General features: G+C 53.0%; 7 protein-coding genes across 7 annotated transcripts; 2 read left to right on the plus strand and 5 right to left on the minus strand.

Moving 5' to 3' along the window:
• Nucleotides 1-47: 47 nt before the first annotated feature.
• On the minus strand, nt 48-3,518 carry UMAG_04242 (uncharacterized protein; the record flags this gene model as incomplete). The annotated part of the gene is made up of 1 exon (XM_011392415.1): nt 48-3,518. One exon carries the CDS (start codon nt 3,516-3,518, stop codon nt 48-50), a length of 3,471 nt encoding a protein of 1,156 aa, XP_011390717.1.
• Nucleotides 3,519-7,241: 3,723 nt separating this feature from the next.
• Nucleotides 7,242-8,401, minus strand: UMAG_10413 (uncharacterized protein; the record flags this gene model as incomplete). Its single annotated transcript, XM_011392463.1, has 2 exons — nt 7,242-8,239; nt 8,323-8,401. The coding sequence occupies 2 exons, from the start codon at nt 8,399-8,401 to the stop codon at nt 7,242-7,244; spliced, it is 1,077 nt and encodes a 358-aa protein (XP_011390765.1).
• Nucleotides 8,402-9,499: 1,098 nt separating this feature from the next.
• Nucleotides 9,500-10,111, minus strand: UMAG_04244 (mitochondrial 37S ribosomal protein bS21m; the record flags this gene model as incomplete). The annotated part of the gene is made up of 1 exon (XM_011392416.1): nt 9,500-10,111. One exon carries the CDS (start codon nt 10,109-10,111, stop codon nt 9,500-9,502), a length of 612 nt encoding a protein of 203 aa, XP_011390718.1.
• Nucleotides 10,112-10,503: 392 nt separating this feature from the next.
• On the minus strand, nt 10,504-12,393 carry UMAG_12256 (uncharacterized protein; the record flags this gene model as incomplete). The annotated part of the gene is made up of 1 exon (XM_011392516.1): nt 10,504-12,393. One exon carries the CDS (start codon nt 12,391-12,393, stop codon nt 10,504-10,506), a length of 1,890 nt encoding a protein of 629 aa, XP_011390818.1.
• Nucleotides 12,394-14,611: 2,218 nt separating this feature from the next.
• UMAG_10414 (uncharacterized protein) lies at nt 14,612-15,442 on the plus strand (the record flags this gene model as incomplete). Its single annotated transcript, XM_011392464.1, has 2 exons — nt 14,612-14,684; nt 14,790-15,442. The coding sequence occupies 2 exons, from the start codon at nt 14,612-14,614 to the stop codon at nt 15,440-15,442; spliced, it is 726 nt and encodes a 241-aa protein (XP_011390766.1).
• A 2,089-nt stretch (nt 15,443-17,531) lies between these two features.
• UMAG_04247 (uncharacterized protein) lies at nt 17,532-19,757 on the plus strand (the record flags this gene model as incomplete). The annotated part of the gene is made up of 1 exon (XM_011392417.1): nt 17,532-19,757. One exon carries the CDS (start codon nt 17,532-17,534, stop codon nt 19,755-19,757), a length of 2,226 nt encoding a protein of 741 aa, XP_011390719.1.
• Nucleotides 19,758-20,087: 330 nt separating this feature from the next.
• On the minus strand, nt 20,088-21,185 carry UMAG_04248 (uncharacterized protein; the record flags this gene model as incomplete). Its single annotated transcript, XM_011392418.1, has 1 exon — nt 20,088-21,185. The coding sequence occupies one exon, from the start codon at nt 21,183-21,185 to the stop codon at nt 20,088-20,090; it is 1,098 nt and encodes a 365-aa protein (XP_011390720.1).
• Between the last annotated feature and the right edge of the window lie 2,606 nt (nt 21,186-23,791).

Here is a 23,791-nt window from a genome sequence, read left to right on the forward strand (position 1 = left end):
CTGAACAAGTGTGATTTTACATCACAAGCGAAGAGGGGCATAGCACTCTAAAATCGACCAGCGTCCATCATCTGAGCCTCGATGCCATAGGGTGTATGAGCGAAACCTGTCCCATCGACACCCGCAGTGCTCTGGTGACCATCTGCCGAAAGCCCCTGTTGCTGCTGCTGTTGGCTGCTGGCGTCGGATGAGCTCTGGTTGATTCGACTGAAGAACGCGTCCCAGTTGGCAAAGTCGAGTGGTGCCCCCGGAATACCGTCTAGCATACTAGCGTCGACACGACTGCCGAACATGCTCGCGCTTCCATTGGTACCTGTTGTGCCACTCGATCCGCCTGCTCCAACATTGTCGCTCGCGGTACCGACCTTGGACGGGTCAATGACGAACTCCGCCGGAGCCCAGTAGGCGTTGTTGAGATGAGGGTTGAAGTTGTAGTTGGGGCTAGCGGGGGAAATGGCGTTCTTGGCGACCGAGAGTTGGGTTCCAGAGCTTTCCCTGAACCCAAGATTGGTCATGATATTGAGGTAGTTATTGCTACTGCTGGTGGTGGTGGCGCCAGAAGCGTTGTTGCTCTCGGTGATGTTGGCGAAGAGGTTCGAGTCGAGGATTGCGTTACCCGAGTTTAGAGCGTCGAGTCCGATGGGGACCATCGTGAGCAGACGTGTGCCGGAACGTGTGACCGGCTGACCTTGCGCGTCTTGGTACACATCGCCGCCGAGATGTGTGAGGCCGAGACCGCCCGTGTCGGCGGCGGATGCATCACTCGCCGAAAGGCCACTCGGTGCTGGCGCAGAGGAGGTAAGCGCAGGAATCGAGCTTGTCAACATCGACGAACGGACGGTAGATGCAGAGCCATCGCGTGCCTGCTGGTCGGACGCGAGCACCGACGCGGAGACGCTGTTGAGGTTGGCCAATGCAGCAGCAAAGTCATCATTGGCGTCTTTGCTGGTCGAAAGTCCCAGTGCAGCTCGATATTGCTCGTATGTCTGCCAACCTCCGTTCTGCTCATTGCCCGTACGAACCAGGGCGGGAATGCGACTACCATCTTGCGTCTCGGACATGATGATAGTTCCTTTCGGCAAGTCGTGCAATACAAAGCGCTGATCAGCAGCAACATAGACACCGCCTCCAGGTCGGGAAGCATCGTGCTTGAAGACAATTCCTCGCACGTTCTCCTTGGATTTGCGGTTCGTGACACCAGCTGTCGGGTTGAGCGATCCAGTGGAAGGCGTGTTGGCATAAACGCCCACGGCACTGTCGCAAAGCAGGGAGATGACACTGGCCGCCTTGCCGCGCATGCCGGCATCGTCGGGTTCGTGGTTCTCGCGACGGAAGCGACCCATTACGTCGTTCACCTTTTTGAGCTGTGTCAGAGCGTTCTGGTCTCCGCGACGCACAAAGGCATGATACTGGACAGTAGCGCACGAGACTAGACAGTACGAAACGATCTGCATCGTGTCAAGGTAAAAGTCGTTGCTCTCCACCCATGCAATGGCCTCGGTCGAGTACTGAATCAGCGAGCTCATCCTCTCAATGGTGAGACTGAATTTGAGGTGCGTCGGACAGATGTACGAGATGCGCATAAACACGCGAAAGAAGAGCATCATGAGGCATGCGAAGCCAACGTGGAGAATTCCGGCAGGCGCGCTCGAGTCGGCGCCTTTGAAGACAAGCTCGTCGGGTAGTGCTGCTTTCCAAGCATCAATATCGCGGAGCAGGCTGAGGATCTCTTCGTCGGTGGCGTTCATGAGACCTGTAGGGCTGTAGATGGTCTTCATGACACGGCCGAAGAGAATGGTGAGTTTGAGCATCTCGGTGTTGTACGCAAAAGGACGGTTCGTAGATGGGTCTGAGGGCAGATCGCTGGACGCTCGAAGGATCTCGTAGGGCGATGGGAGACGCACGTCACAGTCAGTGAGGTCAATCATCATCGGGTGGCCCAGTGAGATGCTTTGCAGTCGATCGGCAGTGACGCAACATCCCCATATCCTGCGCTTCTGCTCCAAGAAGAAGGCGTCATGCGAAGCTTCGTCCTTGCCACTAGCATCGCGGTGCAGGCCTAGGTCTTGTGCCATGCGGATAGCAGCTCCGGTTCGATTCCAGCAGCGCGTGCCAGCCTGAAGCGCCGCAGGTCCGTGCAGGTCGGCGTGCAGCGACATGATGAGCAACGCGCGAACGGTCACCGAGTTCGAAGAGGACAAAAAGTCGTTCTCTCGGAAGAGGGCATTGATGGTCATCTGAACAGCGCCACGTACTTCCCTCGGCACTTGGCGGCTGAGCGCAGAGACACCACAGATGGCGTAGAGCAGCAGCGGCGGTGTCGGGGAGAGGTGGAGAAATTCCGACTTGGTTACGACGGGGAAGAGAGTTGCTACTTTTTCAAAGTAAGTGTTGACAAGCTTTTCGGCCACATCGCCAGCGAGGCGGCCCTTGATGGATTCGGGTATATGAGTCACCTCGTCCTCGTCCAGATCGGGCGAATCAGCGTCAGTGGGCGCGCTGTCACCGTTGACAGGCCTGAGTTTGGCACGATGAAAACGGATGATGCCATCGCCGCTGGCACCGACTTCGAAAGTCTGGTTGTGTTTAATGTCGTGTGCTTCGATGGCAGCACCGGGAATGAAGGCGGTCGAATGAACGAGATAAGCAATTGAAGTCGGGCCTAGTACGCGGGTATCGGTGGGGGGCGTACGAGAAGGACTCCTGCGCTGCTGTTTGGTTGGTGCAGGCAGAGTAGAATGTGACAGCTGACGCTGCGCGGGGAGGCTCTGGTGCTGCTGAGCTGCAGAATGAGGCAATTGTGCGCTCTGTAGATGCTGCGGCATGACACGGGCACCCCAGCCTTGCTGAGCGAGGCCAGCTTGCGTCGCGTGGAAGCCCGCTGGGTTGTGCAAGGCGCCCATGTAGGGCTGCGTTGGCACTAGGCCCGGATAGGCAGGATGCGTGAGTGCGAAGCCGCCAGCGTGCATGTGCACTTGGCCAGGCGCGATGCCATTTGCGCTAGAGGCAGCGGCAACAGCTGCTGCTGCAGCTGCTGCTTCCTCTGCCTCCCTTTGGTGCTTTTTCTTGAAGCGCGTCTCTGTAATGGGCAAGAAGAAGGTACATTCGAAGCCATACTGCCTGCAATGAGCACAAATCAGGCCGCCGTTTCCGTTGTTGAGCGAGCCGACGGGAGGGCCGCCGTCATCGATGACATCGCAGCGGATCTTTTTGCGACGGCAAGAGTCGCATGCGCGGGCAGTCTTGATACGCTTGCCGGATGGTTTCTCGGCGGAGCTGGGAGTGGTTCTAGCGGTGCCCGTTGGGTCCTTGGCAGTTGCGCTGTCGCTGGTGTAATTGACAGGGCTCTCATGGGTGACGAGGGAAGTGTGACTGGGGCTGAACTCGGTTTTGAGAGTGGCGGGTTCTACGTCGGAATCCTTGCGTTTTGTGCCTCGACTGTTGGGGGTGCCTGTGGAGCTTGACGGCGTCTGACATGCAGCATCCATCGAGGGACGGTTTGCGTGGCTGTCGGTCATGATGGGGAGTTGTGAGGAGATGTGCGGCTGCGCCCAGCAGGGAAAGATCTAAGTACTTTTGAATAGACAGTGCGGTGAGCTTAACGCAAAATGTAGGCGGTCGTTCGGGTGGGGTACCACGAGAGCGGCTTGTGCTGGAAACTGACGAGCAGAGCAATGGTCTGTTGCAAATGTCGTGTGCAAGGACAAGTCCCAAGCGAGAATGCCTCGGGAGCAGATGAAAGTATCTATGGTGCGACCATGCCCGACTGAGATGATCGGTCCGAAGGAAAGCGATTGTTGGTCAACGTTTTGATCGAATTGACAGAGTGGGGGTGGGTTGTGCCATTAGCCTGGTGCTTGAGGTACGCTAATTGTCGAGATGAGCTGACGCAGCGCAGCACAGCACAGCGCAGCAGAATGCGTGTAGTTGAACGATTGCTGCTTTTGGCAGAAAGAAAATCGCAAGATGGACGGAATTGGATGTAGTTTGACAGCAGAGAACAACGGATGCTATTCTGAAAGGCAGTGTTGTTGGTGAGCGTGAGTAACTCGAGAGCAAAATGAGATGGGATCGAGGAAGGTCGACCAAGTCACGGAGAGACGCTACGGTGCGACGCACGTGGGGATACGTGTCCGCGTTGCTGTACACCGTGAGAGTAGCTGCAAGGTCACCAAAAGGACTCTGTCGGATGCAAGAATCGAGATGAAGGATCCGTTGTTGGGAAGTGTTGACTGGTGACTGAAGCAAGTCGAAAAGAGGAGGAGGGAGTACAAGGTGACGAAGGATTCCGGGGGCGGACAGAAGGATGAGAAGAAAGGTCGAGTCGATATCACGCTGATCGAGGAGACTTGCGGCTTGGCCTTCAAGAGGCGCAACGAACGAGGTTCACGATTTGTGGAATGCTACTGCGGACGGACGATCCACGATTCGTGATTCATGATTCGTGATTCGTGATTCGTGATTCGTGATTCGTTATATTCAGGATTGTTGGACCAGTTGCATGGAGCACCGACGACCTCATCCGAAACAGGGTCTTCTCTGAGCAAGCAGAAATAGCTGAGGCTGCAGCCCGGGTAGTGAGCAAGTAGTGTGAATCGTGAATGAATCACGAATCACAAAGCTTGAGCTTGCGAGCTTGCTGCGAATTTGACTCGTGACTGATGCCACGCCGAGTCTACGTAAGGCACCGACAGTTCGCGGCGAGCAAAATAGTGTAAACTAACGTGCAAGCTGGCTGGTTCACGCTTCACGCTTCGTGGTTCACCCAGGTTTGGCACGGATCCGTAATGAAGGTGCAAACCCCGACAAGGCGATATGCTTGCGTGTTGGTCTTGCTGATATCCCATCGCCTTTGATGCTTTCTCTCCCACACTAGTTGGATTGTGGTGCACTAACGAGCATTCATGTCGATTCAACGTTGACCGTTTCAGCATGATTTTTTTTGTCCATCGCCGTTCAAGAGACGGGAAGATGGTCGGCTCGTGGAGGCTGAAATCGTGAATATTTCACAATTGCCGGCTAATGTGCAATTTTGCTTCGGAAATTTGTCACTCAGACTGACGCGATCATGACGAACGGTGCTGCTAGACGAGGTGAAAGCAAAGGTGGATGCGTCGATCCGTCGCCATGCAGGAAGGCCATCGAACAGGCTGCACTCTGACAGCGTTGAGCAACTGAGATGTGAAGTACGCAATTGGATACTGACTTGCACAAAGCCTACTCACTCTCCATCACTCAGCCTCTTCTGAGCGAGCATCTCATGTACAATCACGACGTGAATCCGATTGAGTCGAAAACCAAGCCTGCAGCGCGTTCCTGACCCAGGTGCACCTTCTGTGCGATGTTGCTGGTCGTGTTCACATCCGCATCTGCAGTGCAGCCCAATCTGATGGTTTGCCGACAAGACACTTATCTTTGCACTCGTGGCTTCCGGACCATTGCTCTCTACATCACTGTATCACAAGCAAGACAGCGCAATATCTGCCTTGATCGTATCGTAGGTGACGCGCGTCGTTGCTCAGAAGCATGGCTACGACTGTGTAGCGAGGTATGGAAAGCGTACCCGTCTCGTTCAGCCTTGAACCAGGCATATCGGCCATTCGGATTGCAAAGCCGATCGAAAATAAAGTGTTTACGATTACTATTAACGAAAACGGAGGCGTCGTGCGTGTGAGGCGGCCAACGCGTGCCAACTCCCGACCTCGCATTTCCGACAATCCTACTTTGCGTTTCTCTTATCATTCAGTAATTTATGAGTGAGTTGTGGGTTTGCTGGGTTTGCAAGTCGCTCGAAACGCAAAGGTGTACTTTCCATAATCACGAATGTTGGCGTTGTCTGGCACACGCGTGTACCACACCAGGCGCCCGGACCTTGTGTAGTCACGAGCTACATGCTACGAGCAAATCCCGTGCGTCAATGTTAGCAAACAGCCCGACTTTAACTGCGCGAGGGAACCACCATCCGTCACCTAGTTGATGAGATTCCAGAGACTTGACTATCTCGCCCAACATGGCCTTTGGCGTAAGTATCCATGCATATCATGCCCAACTTGCCAGAATTTCTGGTGATTCAGTGCGCTAGCAAAGCTAGTCCTCATGCGTGGAGGCCACGCTAGCATTCCAAAGTTCGAGCAGGCGAGGCTGCATGGCAGCAAGGATCCTGTGTCACCGAACAGTGTCTCGAATTTCTCTGATGCTCTCAAGCAGATCAGCTGAGCCGAGCGTAAAGAAACAAATTGCACCCAGAGCAGCGGATGGGTTTAGGGCGGATCGGGCGCACATGCAATCGCCAGTGCTTGCCACGTCGCTCCGGCGGTTTGACATGCGCCAGACTTCGGTGACCGACCGGCGGCTTGCTGCGGCCTAGCCAATCAACACTGCAGCAATACTGTCATGTCGACGAGGAGAGAGACCAAGAATGGTAACGGTTGTTCACAAAGGCATGCATGTAATATGCAAACACGAGACTCTCCTGCAAAGACATGCGCCAAACGTGGCTGTGCCGAGATGCCGAACTTTGTGCGTTCCAATCGAGCACCCAGCACCCAGCACCACCAGGTCGTGAGTGATTTGTTTCCTGCGGCGCCTTTGAGGTCACTTGTGCCTCCCAGTCACGCGTGACAAAGGTGGAACGCTATCACAGAATCAAGCTAATACATGCCCGCAAAATCCGATGTGCGAACGACATTCGAATGTTGGCAAGATGAATTGCACTTGCGACGGTTTCATTTCTCGCAAACTCGCTCAAGGGTCCAGGGCAAAGCAGTCGGTAACACACAGCGCGTTTCGAATCGTGGCAAGACAACGTGCTTGTCCAAACTGGTGCCACGCGAGCAAGACTCAGTTAGGCTGTGCGCGCTATCCGCCAGTCAGCGTTTTCATGCTCGTGCTCTCAAGATCTTATCGAGCCGGAGCTTGCACAATCAAGGTGAGCGCCAGCGTGATTCGTCGCAGAGACTTGCGTGGCGCGCGCTATAAAGAAAGCGGATGTGCAGATCACACCCCGATCTGTCCACATCGGGAGATTCATTGTTGCGCATCGTCATGCGTTGAGGTTGTATCGTCTTGGATGTGGTTCAGGATCATTGGGCGATAACTTGGACTTGCTCGGTTGGTCATGCTGACCTAGCTGAGGACGTTCTGCTCTAGGTTCGAATTTGTCCATTTGAAACAGCGTGCAATGGTACATGTTTGAAGTATCGCGATTGCCTTTGCTAGCGTTACCCTCTTCCTCTTTCCTTTCAGATGCGATGGTCTGCCTGATTATCGTCGCACCTATGATTCAACGTTGCTTCGGAAATGCATTCTTGCGTCGTCACCGTTGGCCCACCTTTTTTCTCTTTGTCCACCTTCTCTTGCTTTTCTTGCGCTCCCTCCGCCAGGTGGTTTCCCTCCTCTTGCCCATCTACACTTTCACCTCTCCTTTCCGGATCATCTGTCTTCTTCCCCCTCGCTTCGGCTACCGCGTCGGTCTGCTCCAGTTCGACCAGCGCCAGACTGGGCTGTGCTTTCCTCTCACTCCAACTGCTCAAAAAGCTTTCTTGGCTTCGGAAGATCCTGCAGGCAAAGATCGCGCTAGCAGCCGTCTGCATCCGGATCGGTAGATACGGGTTTCCGCCTTTGTTTGCAAACTGAACGGTGAGTGCTACAGCGATCACCTTGACCATGATGCTGAACACGCCGAAAAACGTAGCATCGGAGAGGAGCATGCGCAGCACATCCCCGCGTGGATTGTCGGCATGAAGGATCGGTACCACGACAATCAAGGTGAAGATCAGATCGATAATCAAAGCTATCACCAGAGGAACGCAGATCCACACTGGCGAAATCGAAATTGGAATCGAAATCGACGATGCCTCTTGCTGGGCTGAGAATCTCGCATCTGCCGCAAGGTAGAATACCGTGACGCTTCCGACAAACTCCGATACGAGCAGCGTCCAGATGGTGTACGAGATCAGTCGAGGTCGTTCAAAGTGCAAGATCATGGCGCGGAAGCCGAGAATCGCCGAAGTCGACGTGAAGACTAGAGGAAGAGCAATCGATCGTAGCCAATGCAAAGCTGACTCGCCGTGAGCATGGTTGCTAGATACGATCGGTATCGTGATCCAAGCTAGGCCAAAAATGCCGATCGTCATGACGTAGCGCGTAGTGAGGTAGGCAAGTGGCATCGCACGAACTTGACGTTTGAGAAACATGTTTTTCACAAGTCGTACATCTAGCGTTATGAAGGACAGCATCTCTGTGCGTCAGTATGGCCAATGCAAATCAAAGCATGTTAGTATGACAAGACGTGAGCACCACGAAAGCCGGAATGCGACGTACCTCCGATGACAATCCCTATGAGAATTGCTGTAGCATGTGTGTCGATCGTACTCAGGGTTGGCGAAGGTAATGCAGACATGGTCCACTTTTCTTGCGTGTGCAACAGTGAAAAGATCAAACCTGACGCCGATCGACTGCTCTGCCAAAGCTTGAACCTGAGCCACGGATGCCAGGAGTACAGCAACAAGGCAGTTACTTATAGTATCTGTTCCAGGCGCAGAAACAAGACGTCGTTATAGCCAGCAAATGGTAACGGGAAAAGAAACATTTTATCGTCTGATGTCATTTGACATTGCAAGGGTGTTGTCTGGTGTGCAAGCCGCGATTCTGAATCTGCACGACGGCGAGCTTTCGTTTTGCTTTGCTGCCAACCTGCTCAAGCAAACAAGCTTTTTACAGCAAAGATGCACGTAGCGCCTACCGCCACAGGAAAATCCTCGCCAAGGGAGTCTCGAACCGATTCGCCAACTTCATTTCCACGCTGCGTCTCGCGGTACGTGGATAAGCACGTTCAGTCTCTCCCACCTCTTTCAGACCGACACATCCAGAGCGCATGCACGCTCATCGCAACCGTTGGAGCCGTTTGCTGTAAAGTACATAACTACACGTCCATCTGTCATGGATCGTGTGTCATAGATCTCAGGACGACTGGCTCTCTCTGTGAACAAAGCCTCGGAGCAACTTTAAGGCTGTTTCCGTTGCAACAGCCATATAAACAAGCTCAAACGAGTTTCCCACGACACATGATCAATTCCCTCGTTTCTTGGTGAACAGCCGTACGCAAGCCCCATTTGACTAGTAACATTGGTGCATGATGTGATGCGCAGTGTTTCGATGAAGGTGGGTCAGAGTGTGATGGTACAAGTACACACAAGTGGCGTCTAGATCAGGGATCGAATTACAAAGCGGGGAGCGACGATGCTTGTGCAATACAAGGCGTGTACGTGATTGGATCGAGATTCGAGCAGGCGGTTGCGCCATCCGCCCACGATGGCTGCGGTGAAAGTACATCCGTAAAGTGGGCGTCCGCACAAGCTCTTTTGTCGTCCGAATTGCTTGTGACCAATTGATTGCTCCTATCTGTCCTTGCACGTTGTCGGTCTTCATGAACTGATCATGCGCTCCGCTTGTGCATGCGCAGCCTCACACTAGCGCTGCTGAATGCATCGCTGCTCTCTCAGGCGCCTCTCGCCTTGATCGCCATGACCAGCTGAACCTTCCTTCGAACCATGTCGGCAAACCTCCTCCGATGTCTTTCGCTTTTCTTCCTCCTCCTTTCCTCATTCGGCTTTTCATATCGTTGCTGCAACCTCAACTCCTGTCGCACATTGTTTCTCCTCAACAGCACGCTCAGCTGCGCGTACGCTCGAGCGGGGTCAGCCTGAGGTGTAACGCGAATGCTTCGTCCGCTGAACGGTGTTGCTGGCCAGCTGGGTTCACCGTATACAGCTCGTTCGGACCAATCGGATTCGAGATCCTCGACGTACCCACGACGACCATCCGAGGGCCGTGAGAAACGAGACCCAGAGCCACGCGTCGATTTCTCGTAAGAATCTTGCAATGAGTCCAGGATCGCAGTGTATGTTGATGCTGCTGAAGTCGCGGGCTTCAATGGTGAGTATTTGTTGGCATCTGCTCGGAGAGAGGTCGAGGCAAAGCTGCGACACAGCATGTTGACGTCGGTACATGAGACGGAAGAAGAGGATCCGGATAGAGCAGATCGCGCAGGTAACGTAGATGAGACCGCCCTGCGCAGCGACCGCACCACCGAATCTCGCAAAAGGGACATTGTGAATGCGTCGTAGGCCTGGCCTGCAAAAATTGCGAGTGACTTTCTGCGGGGTCAATGGTGATGATGGTGATGATGGTGCGATTGGAAGCGATTAATGATAGCTTTGACATGCTGTGTGAGCATCTTGCTTTGGCTCAGAACGGGAAAAAGAAAAACCCAAATCGTGAATCACGAATCACGAATGGCTCTTTTGAGCTTGTCAACAGTTTCGGATCCGCAGAATCACAGATCCCGCCCGTATCCACGCATCACGTATCACGTATAAATTGTTCAAATGTTACATTTGTGTTTCGAACTGTCAAAATATTTACGATTCTGGATACACTCAGCAGACAGTGGCGCTTTGGCTCCTCTTAGACGCCGAGATACCTCGTGCCTCGTTAGGAGCGTCAGTCACTGCTGAAACCATCAAGCAGCGAGGTCGCTTCATCTTCACGGCTTCTCCAACCTCGTTCGCGCAGTTGACGCAGCTGAATAAGCCAATCGCATGCCGAACGACTAATCTCTTTATGCAAAATCAGGCGATCGATCTTCTCCATAGCCCTGTTGAGAACGTCGAGGCCGTCATCGCTGCTTGTCGTGCTCGCATATTGTGTTTTTGCACCCCCTTGCTCGTTGCTTGACGCTGCTTGAACGTTCTTGGCTTCCTTTTTTGCCTCGTTAAAGTCGCTATTGGCTAGCCGTGAAGTGTGTAAAGTGTTGAGCGCGGTGCGTTGATCGAGCATAGCCCCAACGCTCAACAGAAGCGCACATGCACATTCGATCTCCCATACGGAAGGAATACCGAGATGAACAGTGTGGAGCAGAAAGCGATCCAGCCACTTAGCAAGCACATGAACACTGACAACCTGATAAAGTGCCAGCTGCCCAATAAATCTAACCACATCGATGCCGACAAATTGATCGCGCTTATCTCCTTCCCGAGCCCACTGCTTGCGCAGCTCGTTGCGGGACTGCCATGTGCTGCCTCCAGATTGGATAGATGCGTCTCGGTCATTCTGCTCCTCGTTGCTGAACCACTGTGGGAAAGATGAACTTTGACCTGGGAGATTGAGCCTGTTGTGCTTGTTGGACATTGCAAGGCCTCGCTGCAGAATTTTGTCCAGCTCAGCGTTGAGAACATTGAGGAAGAGCTCACCGTGCTTGAGGTGCTGCTGGGCACTGCTGGGCCCATCCAGAACACGGCAGCACCAATTGGTGGCCTTGTCAAAGTCTTGCAAGACTCCCATGCAAACAAGTGCGAGATGATTTGCGGTGGCGTAAGGGGCCAACGGATCATCGAGAAGATGTACGAAGCCAGTCACGGTGTGCTGGAAGAGATGGCTGCTAATGGCGCGAAGTTTTAGCTGACCCAGATCTGAGTCTGGCTCCTCGACACAGCAGTAAAGTCTGCAGAGCGAGGTAGCGAGGTAGCGGAGAAGTTCCGTGCAGATCGACGGAGCAGGTTTGCGAACGTCGAAATACTTGCTGAGAATGCTGTCGATGCCATCCTCTGCCTTGGAAATGTCGGCAGCAAGGTGCATAAAGAGGGTGTCCATATACAGCGGTGTGCTGGTATGCATGAGCACATTGTGACAGCCTTCCTCCTTCTGAACCGCCGGATCGAGAGCAGATATCGGCTCGGGAGTGGGGGCACGAACCGTGATCTTGGGTACGACCAACTTGGACGCTCGCGGAAGAGTTGACTGCAGTGGGGACGGAGATTCAGGTGAAGCCAAAGGAGCCGGAGAGCGAGATCTGGTACACACACGTGCTCGAGACGGCGAGAAAATTTGGTGAGTAGAGCTGATAGTCTTGCTGTGCTGCTTTGCAGCTTCGGCAACACTTCTGCGACGCTTGTCTACGGTTGTGCTGGCAAGGTTGGCGCCGGTCATGCGCTTTGGTGTGTCCATGTCTGTGTTCGAAGCCAGAGCTTTGACGGGACGAGGCTTGGGTTTGACCATGGTGAGCGTGGAATTTGCCCTACTGGACAGGGGAGGGGGCTTGGAGGTGCATCGTGGTGAAGTAGCGGCAGGCTCCAAGGAGCGGTAGAGACTGTCAATCGCTTGTTGAGAGGTTGAAAAAGACCTTGTCGATGAGACGGCAGTGGTGAGCCTGGGATCGAGCAGAGTGGACTGAGCGGTGGTGCGCAGGGAAATGTAGTGCTGAGTTTTTTGCGATTTGATGGTGTAGGGGTTGGGACGTGTAGCGACGTAGGATCGCGATCCTAGCCTTTCAGGGCTGCTAGAGGGGAAATGGAAGGGGTCCTTGTGGATCGAATGATGGAGATGTTGCAGCATGATTGCGAATATCGCAATGGATCTTGTAGAGGGGAACAGGACAGGAAGTGTTGTAGACACGGTCGCTTCAGACCAGCGGCTATTGAACAGCCTAGAGACGCGTCCGAAGCGGGAGCGAAATGAAGGCTCTGCGGAAGGGTCAAGTTGATCGATGAAATGATGCCCTCAAGTTGATGAGAGAGCCACCAACCTGTTTACAGAAGCCAGTTGGCAGTGAGAGTCAAGGAAAGGACGTCAAGAGGATCAAGGTTGGGTGTATGCGTAGCTCAAGGAGCGCTTGGATGCCTGGATTGTAACAGCGAGGAAGCGTCTTTAAAGGAAGAGGAAGGGAGAGAGGGGAGAGAGGGGAGAGAGGGGAGCTTGGATAGGGAAGGCAACGGAAAGAAAGGAAGGAAAGGTGGGACGAGCCAAAGCAGGCAGAGATGAATGTGGGACGCGGTGAATCGAGGGTTGAGAGCCTTATGAGAGGGAGAGGTGGCAAAATTGGCGCTCTGCTTGTATCCTAATGCGTGAGACCGACAGGCCAGCTCTAAGGTTGACTTTGAGGTTGAGTCAGGCGCCGTATCTCCACACAAATGAGCCACGCCAAGCTGGTTAGGCTGTTGGACAGATGCTGCGCCCAGAATGAATGCACTTGACCTTCATTCTCGCCTATCTTGTTGTCGTGTGCGCTCCAATTTTTCACTCAAGAAGGATAGCAAGGAAGTTCTTCAGAAGCAGAAGCCGAGGGTGGGCTGTGCTGTCTCGATTCGATTCGATTTGATTTGCGCTGCAGCTGCATAGACGTATGGTCAGGACCTCTGTGCTGTCAATCGCAGCCAAACGAGCCGAGTGGGTGAATGCAGTTGGAAGATGGGTCCGAGTTAGTGGCTCGGAGGATATTCATGATTGGAAATCACAAGCACGGGAAGGGAGTCATGAGTAGCACTTTGTGACTGCCGGACAGAAATCCAACCGTGAATCGTGAATTGGGCTCAAGGTGACATGCGCACAAACCTCGTTGGCCATGTGCAGTGGCTACATCTGACCTCATTATCATCTCTGTGACTTCAAGCATCGCAGGCGTAGCCACACTTGATAAGATGGAAGTTGCACCCAAAGACAATGGTGCCTATATGAGGTGGACGGCTAGCGCAAAGCTTTGTGCTCTGCTTTGCTGATAGCGCTACGCCAGCCAAGCTCGGACAATGGCACTCGGACACCTTGCACACCGTTTGAAGAACGCTAATGGATATGAAACGTAGAAGGTCAAAGTGTCGGCTAGACTCATGATTCGCACGAGGTCTAGCTTCAGATTCCTGACTCGGTAAACAAGGCGCACAAAGGGGACCTGACTTTTACGACCATGATTGCTCCCTTTGGTCGAGTGGGTGAAATTGTGCATCTGTAGCGCGGGGAAAGAGCAGAAGCGACAACAATCGTGAATCAAGAATCACGAATTTGATTATAGCCTCCGTCGTCGTAAGAACAAATGAGCTCCAATCGTCAATCACGAATGGTTATAGATACAGTCACGAGTTGAGATCCAGCGTGCAGGGCTGCTCGAATCGTCAATTGTCAATCGTGAATGGTGAATGGTGAATGCGACCGTGATTCGTGTGATTCCCTTTTCCTTTTTGCCACTCACAACTCGTGACTGAAATTAAGTAACGATTGCAAACAAGTTGTTCGAGATTGTATTTTCGTGATATTCGTGATTGTGAAAATGCTTTCTGAAAATCGAGGCCAAGAAATCGTGTATCACAGAATCATGAATCACGAATCGTGAAAGGGGCAGAACATGGGACACGGGAGACAGGGGAGACACGCGATTAATCTGAAAATGTTACTCCTACAAATCGTGATTCATGATTCCCTCTGAGCAGACACGCGTACGACGCGCCCATTCGTGATTTCTGCGTCTTGGCCGCGCAAAAACAACACAAACAACACATCGCTTTGGATCTAAAGACACGAGAGCCAAAAACCATGGCGGGCTGTCGTTCGGGGCAGTGCGCTGGCCATCTGGAGAACAACACTCGTGAATCTAAGCGTGAAGAATGCAATCCTGCCAGCCGGCTTACGCTCGAAACATTTTGTTGCAACATTCCCTTGTTCTCTCTCTCTCTCATACTACCTCCCTCCCTCTCTCTCTACACCAAACGGCAGCACCTCCATCCTGTGTCAGCAACACCTCGCCATTCCACTTCCCTCAATAATCAGCACAACTGCAGCCAAGATGGCCTCATTCACACCCAACCCCAATTTTGACCGCGAGCACTCGAACCCTAAAGACTGGGCCTACCACCTCGGTGAGTATATTTCCTGTTCGTCATCAGCGCCATCATCGGCATGACTGCAACTTGTCACTGACTCTGACTTCTCCGCGTCGTTTCGACACTGGAATTTTGCAACAGGCTGCTTGCCCCAGACACACCACATTGTCTTTACCAAAGAGGAGTTCATCTTGTTCCTCAAACAGCAAAATATTCATGTCGGACCTGGGTACATTGAGCTCTCCAAGCTGCCAAAGTATGCCACCATCGGCAAGCTGACCACCTCGGACGATGCCAGACCCTCGGCTGTCCCAGCTGCGGATCCCGTTCCTGCTTCTGCTCCTGCTCAAGCTTCGCAGCCACAGAAGACCTCCGAGGCTGAAGCCGAGGATTCGAACAACAAGAACGTCGTCTACACCAGCTCGGGCGAAGTCTTTCGTCCAAGCCGCAAGGTGCGACAGCTCCCCGGTGGCGGCTCCGCGCAGGTCACTGCGCTCTTTGGCGGTGGTGCGGATGATCAAGAGTCTGCCCCGGCATCTGAACGCCGAATCGCTGCTCCAGCCCCTGTTGACAACGGCTTTGAGCCTCTCGGCGCTGCCTCTGCACGACGAGTGGCCAGCGGCAACATCCAAGCCAAGCAAGAGTCGCATTTTTATGACGACCTCGGCTCAGACAAGCCAGGCGTGTACGAGGGCGTTCGAAACGACGCTGTGATGAACAATGGCTTTCGACCCACACGACGTGTCCGTGTGCCTGGCGGGACCGGTGGTCTTTCCAGCATCTCGTTCACTTAAATGTGGCCTCAATACCACGTTGCGAATGGATGTGCCACGTCCCTGTCTCATATACCCTCGGGTGGCAACCAGTCTTCTGTAGACGTATCATTCGACCCGAAGCATACAGAGCAATACGGCAAGAGCCTGAATGAAGCTGAAAAAGAGCGACTCAGCTCGCCCGACTCGTGTGAGAACACGGACAAGCCGGGCAACGATGACCTGAATCAAGTGCACGAGAATGTCGGAACTGAGTCTTGACGAGAAACCTGACACGAAGCTTCCTGGGGCTCTGATCACGATCCACGAGTCCTACCGCCCGCCCTCGACCAGATCATACTGCAGTCAGAGCGCAAGCAAGTCAGCATCTCTGAATGGTGAGACACGAGTACGGAGCACAGACGTCGGACACGGAGAAACCCTTCCTGTTAACACACATAGTTCGAAATTCGTGATTCGTGATGGCTCCCGCGTGCCGCAGAAGAAGCCTCGGAAAAAAGTCTGAGTGCGGGCTCGCTAAGCGAGAGATGGTCAACCACTTGAAGCTTCACCGCTAACTCATACCAAAAGGGTGTCTAGACAACCAATCGGATTTGGATTGTATCCTTCAACTCAACCACGATCCATACGCAATTCACACCCATGACCCGTGACTCATAATAGCCTCATGACGATTCCAATTTCAACGGGCACACAGTAGCACCGCTCATCAAATCCTGTCCTCGGAAGCATCGGCATTGTTGGTCGGTAGTTAAAATTCAACCTTCGGCCTATCTATTCGAGAGAGGCAGGTTCCGTTGAGGTACAGTATGTGGAGCCTCAGCCATTAAAGCTCAGTTCGACTTTGGCTGGCAAGTGACTTTTCGCTCAGCACATTGACGATTGGAACATATTCTTCGGAGCTGCATCAGTCGGATTCGACAGGCATCAGGCACGTCAGATAGACAGAAGCCTGAAGGGGACACAAGTTAACGCCTAGATTTTTTTTTTAGGAGGACCGAGGATGAAGAGGCCAAGTCACGAGTGTGAATTCCTCTCCAATGGAAGCTGAATGGAGAAACACATGCGATTACCATGACGATCGGATCTTTTTTAGAGTCTTGGTACTTGTTGCTGTATCAGTTCGGCTTCTATGCGTAAGTCAGTACCCAAGCGGAATACTTTCGTTGTAAGATAGCACAGGCCTTGCTGGCGTATGCATCGGTGGCTCTCTTTCAGAGTGTCACAACGGGGACAAGCGCCCAAGCAGAACGTCCAGCCAAACACTAAATAACTAATTCGTGAAACCTACCTGACGACCTGAAACGTGAAATGATTTCTCATAATTTAACTTTATACAGTCCCGCAGCTCTGTTTGACAGCTCCTTGCGGTCATTACCCCAAAAAGAGAAAAAAGTCCCCGCGATTCTGCACGTCGCCTCGCTTAACATGGAGATTCTGTCATCGTGACCGTTATTGAGCTCGGGTAGACTATCAAACGTGAGTTTCGTGCTTCGATCGGTTCTTCGATGTGCCGAGCACAGAGAATACCTCCGCATAACTTACAAGGAAGCTGGGGCGTCTGGTCTGTCGCGCCTGCCGGTAAGATGGACCTAAGTTACTGCATAAAACGTGCAGTCTTCAAACTTGGGGCTATGTGGTCAAATGAGCTTGCAGGCAGCAACGGATGACACTGCATACGCTCAGTCCCCACACGGGTCAGCAAGTTGGGCTGCCGCGGCTTCCTCATCGACTTGCTACATGTCGAATGCGCTCACTCCTCTAACCGTCATGTATAAGAGCTTGGTTTGCGAGTCGCTGTGTCCAACAGTACCTCTGCGTTCAAGCCCCTTTCATTTACCCACAAGGGCGTCCCGTGCTCTGCACACGATTGACGTGTGACTCATCTAGCAACCTAGGTTGTCTATGAAACCCTCACCTTTACTTCAACCCTGCCGACATACCAGCCTGTATTGCTTTGATCAACATTGGGAGGGCTTTTCAATTTCATTTAAACCTGGGAGAAGAGAGACCTGTACGCTATCGAGAACCCCACGTCTTCAAGAACTCGCCCGGTCGCTTGATTCTCTCCTCATCATCCACTTCAGCTCTTTAACCGAACTTGTCGGGGATGAAGTGCTTCGCCCCTGCCTTCGGTGGCATTCTCGCCGCCTTCATGCTGGGTAGTCAGATCGGCCATGCTGCACCTTCTACCTTTTCTGCGCGAGACAACTCACAAGCCAGTACTGATGCCGCTGTCAAGCAAGCCGATCTCGGCCCCATTCACATCCTCTTCCAGAACGATCTCAGCACGAACGCTTCAACCGGAGCCCTTCTCCTTCCACAGGCGGTCGCCCCGAATAGCGCTTCGCAGATCTGTCAGCGTCTAGGCGAGAGCTTGTTCCCCTTCGACGAGTCGCTCCAAGGTGGTATCGGATCGGACCTGGTCTCCCAGTTCGACTATTTGCGATATGCGGGCACGATCGGCTGGTGGGACACCTTCTGGCTTGATGGCGGTGATAGCAATGTGGTTGCGTACAAGGCTAGTCGTGGCGCTGTTCGGAGCTATGGTCACGGTGAGAAGCTGGGCGTCCTTTGCACGCACACTGCCAAGCCGACTGTGGTGTCACGCACCAACTCGTACGCTGACCAAGAGGAAGGCTCTGTGGAGGCTGACAAGCGGGTTTCTGTCCAGGCTGGCGATTATACGCTTACGGGATTTCGAGACAGGCGATCGTGGAGATTCTTAGGTATTCCATTCGCAGACGCACCCGTAGGAGCCAAGCGATTCATGCACGCTACCGCTTACACGGGCGACAAGATCCTCGACGCTACAAAATACCGCAACGCCTGTGTCCAGGCAACTACCCCGCTCGGCCCCACGCCTTTGGGCGAAGACTGCCTCAACCTCAACATTTACACTCCTACACTCGGATCGTCCGGCAAGAACGGGCTCAAACCTGTCCTTGTCGCCATCTACGGTGGAGCGTTCATCTCTGGTCGCAACGCACTCCATTCGTACGACGGTGGCAATCTCGCTTCTCGCTCCGACATTGTCGTCGTCATGATCAACTACCGTCTCGGTGCACTGGGCTGGCTCGCTTCGGCTCAAGACCTTCCGGGCAATGCCGGGCTGAGCGATCAGATCCTGGCTTTGAAATGGGTCAAGCGACACATTGCTGCTTTTGGAGGTGATCCGGATCGGATCACGATCGGCGGCCAGTCGGCAGGTGCTCAGAGTGTCTCAGCGTTGCTCTCTAGTTCGCACGCCAAGGGATTGTTCAGGGCAGCATTCATGATGTCCAATCCCTGGATACCCTGGGCGAGTCGATCGGTGCAGACCAAGTACGTTACACCTGCCGTGGCGGGTAGTTTGGGATGCCCTACAAGTGGAAAAGAGATGGTCGAATGTTTACAGAAAGTGCGAGACCCTGCCAAATTTGTGCAAGGAGAACCATTTACGAATGCGACTAATGCGATCACAGTTGCGCTGTCCAAGGCAGCTGACTCCAGTCTCTTCTTATCGTCGCTGGAACCTTTTTTGCCTACACCGGACGATTTGCTCGACGATCACATCTTCTACCTCGCTGGCAATGGCACCATCCCGAATCGAGTGCCGATTCTGGTAGGAACAACTTCGGGAGAAGGAACGCCCTTCATCTATTCCGAGCTTAACGAAACCATACCCAATTCGCAAGCTGCACTCGATAAAACTTTCACTCTTCTCTACGATCCCGAATTCATTCCCCAACTCGACCAGTCGGGCTTCTTCAAGCTCGACGCTTCTAACAACGACAGTGTACGGGAGGTGGTGAGCACCGCTTTCATGTACAACTTTTTCACGTGCCCCACCCAACGTATCGTGAACACGGCACAGCAGACAGGTCAGTTTCCCAAAGTATACCTGTACGAGACTGATTCGGGCTACACAAATACAGAGGATGTGCCAGCCAAGTGCGCAGCGGAAGCGACAGGCGTACAAGTGTGCCATGGCGACGATCTCAAGAACGTCTTCGGATCTCTGAATTACGAAGGTCTCGAGGTGTCCCGTGAGTATCTGGATTTTGTTAGCTACACCACGGATGCGTTTAGCGCTTTTGTGCGATCCGGAACGCCCAACCCAAGCGATGCTTATTTGAAGGCGCGAGGTAGGAGCTATACGTACACGCACAATGTTCAGCGCCACAACCCATGGAAGGCGTTCAGGGAACCACTGTTGCAGGACTCCGAGCAGAAGACGCAGTATCTATCTGCGCCAAACGGCGTAACGAGAGGTGCGGTACCGCATAGAGAGGCATGCGATTTCTTTGTCAGCAACGGAAAGCTGACAAATCAGAAGCTGGACAACTCTCTCTAGATGGGGTGGTTGGAGGAGGAGAGAAAGAGGTGTACATGGAGGATTCTAGGTGTTGATATAAACATAATCTAAAGTTGGTGAAAAAGTCTTTTGATAAAACGGGAACTCTTTCAACTCGACCGTGTCGCCTCGAAATTGATGAGCTTTCTCATGCCACACGCTATGCAAGGAAACGGGATGAAGTTCAACGGCAAGTTTCGCAAATTCAAAAACGGGGAGAGCGGCGATGACAACGAGAGGTGGCACCAGGCGCAATCGGGCAATTCAAGACTTCAATTCCATCGTCTGACGAGCCGACAGAAGGAAGAGGAGAGACCAAAGAGATTTTCTTCAAGCCGAGACAATGGGCGCAGTCTTGGACTTGTGCATGTGAGCAGGTTTCTTGTTTTGCTTGGCTTGAGGGTGAGCAGATTTGTCCGCGGTCTGCTTGTGAGCCGTCGACGGCTTTTCGCCTTGCTTGTGCTTGTTGACCAGGTGACTGTGGTCACTTTTGTTCCTCTTACCATCAGAGTCCTTGTGGGCAGCTGGTCCCTTCTTAGTCTTGCTATTCTCCTGAGTGTCGGAGTGCTTTTTAGGCTCATTGGCGCGCTCGGTAAGCTTGCCATCAGAGGGGGCAGTCTTTTTGTGGTGCTCGGCGGGGTGTTGCTTGTGGGATTGATGTTTCTTCTCACCCTCCTTGTCGTGCTTGTGCACAGCATCTTTGTGCGAGTGAGCAGGCTGCTTCTTGTGAGTGACCTCCTTGTGATGAGCAGGCTTCGTTTGGGGCTTGGCCAACTGGGCGCGCTCGACGACTTTGTCTTCGGTGGCTGGTTTCTCAGACTCTTCAGCGGGAGTGCTCTTGTGAGCGGTGGGCTGCTTTTCACCATGCGTACCCTTATTAGCCTCGTGGCCACGATGGCCATGTTTGTCGACAGAATTCTTCTTGTGTGCGGAGGACTGCTTTTTGCTGTGATTGTGCTTGTTGACTGCCTGACTGTGACTGATATTGTGCTTATCAGCACTAGAGTTCTTGTGATCAGACGACTGCTTCTCATTCTGCTTGTGCTTGTTCACCTCCTGATCCTTGTTGTCATTTTTCTTCTTGTCAGAGGCCTTGGGAGGCTTGGCTTGGGCATCTCGCTTCTGTGGCTTGACTGACTTGACCAGCTCGACGAGCTTGTCGGCAGACTTGTCGCCGCCGTAGAGCTTCCTCACCTGCTTCTCGCCAAACTGGTCCTCGACGTCCTTGTGGAGTGAAGCAAGGCGGGGTAGCTCGGCGGCATAGTCAGTAGCAAAGCTCGGGTCAGACGGGTTAGCGTGCTCGAACTTGCTTATGAGGTTGAGCATCTGAGGCACTTTGCCTTCATCTGCGCCGGTGGCGATAGCGGAGTTGGCGGAGACGTAAGCCGCGGCAATGAAGGCGAAAGAAAGGAGGGAGAGGAACTTCATCTTTATGCTTGAAATCGCTGTGTAGCTGTGATGGAGATTTAAAGAGGGGAGGAAAGTAGGGGTAGGATGAGGGATGTTTGGGAGAGTGGGAACTGTTTGTTGATGGGAGGAGCATGACGAGCAGCTACGCCGTAATGGGGGAGGGTATAAATATTGGATGTACTAGCTGAAAACTCAGTAGGCTGGGCTGCGTCAACTCGCCAGGGACGGGAGTGCATCTCACACGGGAATGAACAGGCTAACAACAGGCTTCGTGCATGCAAAAGACTGGTATGAATGAAAACGCATGGATCTGGCAAAGGGCGGAGGATGGTGGGTGTGTTTTGGCAGCTAGGCAGAAACGGACAGCCATGGGCCTCGGGGAACAGCAATGCCGACTCGAACCACAGCGGGTGTGCATTTGCTGCGGACTACATCTGTCACGACCACGGTTCGTTTAGCTGATGAGCGATATATCAACCCCCTTGCTGGACCCCCTTTTGAGCTTCTGACTTTGATTTTGGTGTTGGTGTTAGCCATCGTGCATGTGACTGGACAAGAACCGTTGATGTAAAGGGTATCGTGGGCGGGCCGACGGTTCGGCTAAGGAAGCAATTCTTTGGTTCTGTTCTTGAAAATCCAAATTAGAAACTCAGCGGAAACGCGCAAAAGTCACAGATTCATGACGTGTGAACCACGAAAATAAACACACGTGACCACACAATCACGAGTCACTCGTGACTGTACAAGATTCGTGATTGTTTTGACTGTGTGGTTTTTGCTGTCAAGATTCCACGCACCGCGTCGATCGCCTCTCGTCGTGGCTCCTCGCAAAAGTGGGTGGTAGAGGGTGGGATGGCGATGGTCTTGTGTGTGTACTGTACTGTCACGCGCCCGTTCCGAATGGTCCATCTCGAATCACATCAGTGCAAAAAGGCTTTTGGAACTTTTCAGATCGTCCTTTGTGCCTGGCCCACTGTGCCGCGTTTGCGCTGCCAACCACATCGGCGTCAAAGGGGGCGGGCGATCCAAGTTATAGTAACGCAATGTAATCAGTAACCCTATGAAGATGATCTGGATTGTCGATTTTGCAATAGTGCAGCGTGAAGACGTCGGATTCCCACCACAAGCGGCGATATTACTGTAGCTCGGTGTCGGAGAGCAAGTTGATCCAAGCTCAATGGTCCACTCTCAACCGCTGTTGCCATCTTGCTTGATAAATCAATTGCAGAAGGGTGAAAATGACTCTGCATGCGATTCTTGCCGTTGCGGTGCAGTGCAGTATTTGTCGGTATGCACTACAGCAGAGTTTCGACTTTCGAGGGCAGAAATTGGACAACGTACCAGAAGCACCAAAGCACCGAAGCATGAAGGTGTTGGTCACCCAGATCAGCGTAAGCGTTCTGTTGGCCCTGGCGAGCGTGTTCGGGGTTTCGACGATCAAAGCGACACAACAAAGGGAGGTTGACCCCGAACCACCAACGAACTCTCTGTGAGGCTGCTTCTCTTGTTTGCATTTTCAAGCAGCTGTACCCTTTGACCTGCTTTTCTGTTGTGATTGCTCACCATTTCGTTCGCGATGACTAGTCTAGCATCAGTGCGCGAAATGGGCTCTGTTCAGGACCCGTCACCCACGAGCGATCACATAAGCTGGATCAAACAGGCATGAACAATGAAACCAGAGCCGCCGGTCTCGCTCGCGGCTTCAGAGGTATAGGCATGCAGCCCGGTCATGGCGCTGAATCGAATCACGAATCGCTGTGACCTTCCAACTCAGATCTCGCGCGACATGCAAGGCCGTGGGCGCACACACTCGCAACCCTGAGTTAGCGCACGCATCGTGCATAACTTAGCAAAATGTGAGATTCACGACTTTGCGTGTTGCGTGTTGCGTGTTGCGTGTTGCGTGTTGCGTGTGCGTGTGCGGGTTGGAATTCACGAATCACAAAAGTCACGAGTGACGATACACAGAAAGCTCCAAGCTTTGTCCTCGCCTCTCCGTGTTCCGTGCTCAGCAACCACCTCGTCTCGCACTGACCAGTTAAAATCAAAATAAAAAATCACGAAGATGGATCGTGATGTGTGAACAAATTCCATAAACCGTGTCAGATTTCGAGCTTGAAGTTCACTCACAACTTACTCCACACTCGTGACTTGTCACTCTGCTCACTTGTGGCTTGCCTGCTGTATTCACGATTTAAATCTGAATCGTGAAGGTGTGTGCTGTGTTCTGCAGGTGCTGTGCGCGGCTGTGCGCTCAGGGTCACTCAAAGGGAAGCGCGGACCCTAAATTCCGTCAATCACGAATAGCGCCGATTCACGATTCACAGGTTGGACCTTCCCATTCTTCTAATTTGCCTACTTGCCTCATCGTACCCTTCCGCGTCTCCTCTTTCGTTCACCCACTTCCCCTTTGATCCGCTCGAGACTGCATCGATCAACCACATAGTTCGTCTCGCTTGCTTAGGCCTACTGGTAGAACGTTGTCCCTCGCAAAACTTTGTTCCGACATCAACTCCAGCAAACTCATAAGCTGCACTGGTCTCCGTCGCTCGCTGCATACATCCTTCTGACATCGCTTCTCTGCTCTCTGCACCGCGGTCTCCACCTAGTCAAACCCGCCCAAC

This window comes from Mycosarcoma maydis, chromosome 12 (assembly GCF_000328475.2).
Source record: "Mycosarcoma maydis chromosome 12, whole genome shotgun sequence".
NCBI classification, from domain to species: Eukaryota; Fungi; Basidiomycota; class Ustilaginomycetes; order Ustilaginales; genus Mycosarcoma; species Mycosarcoma maydis.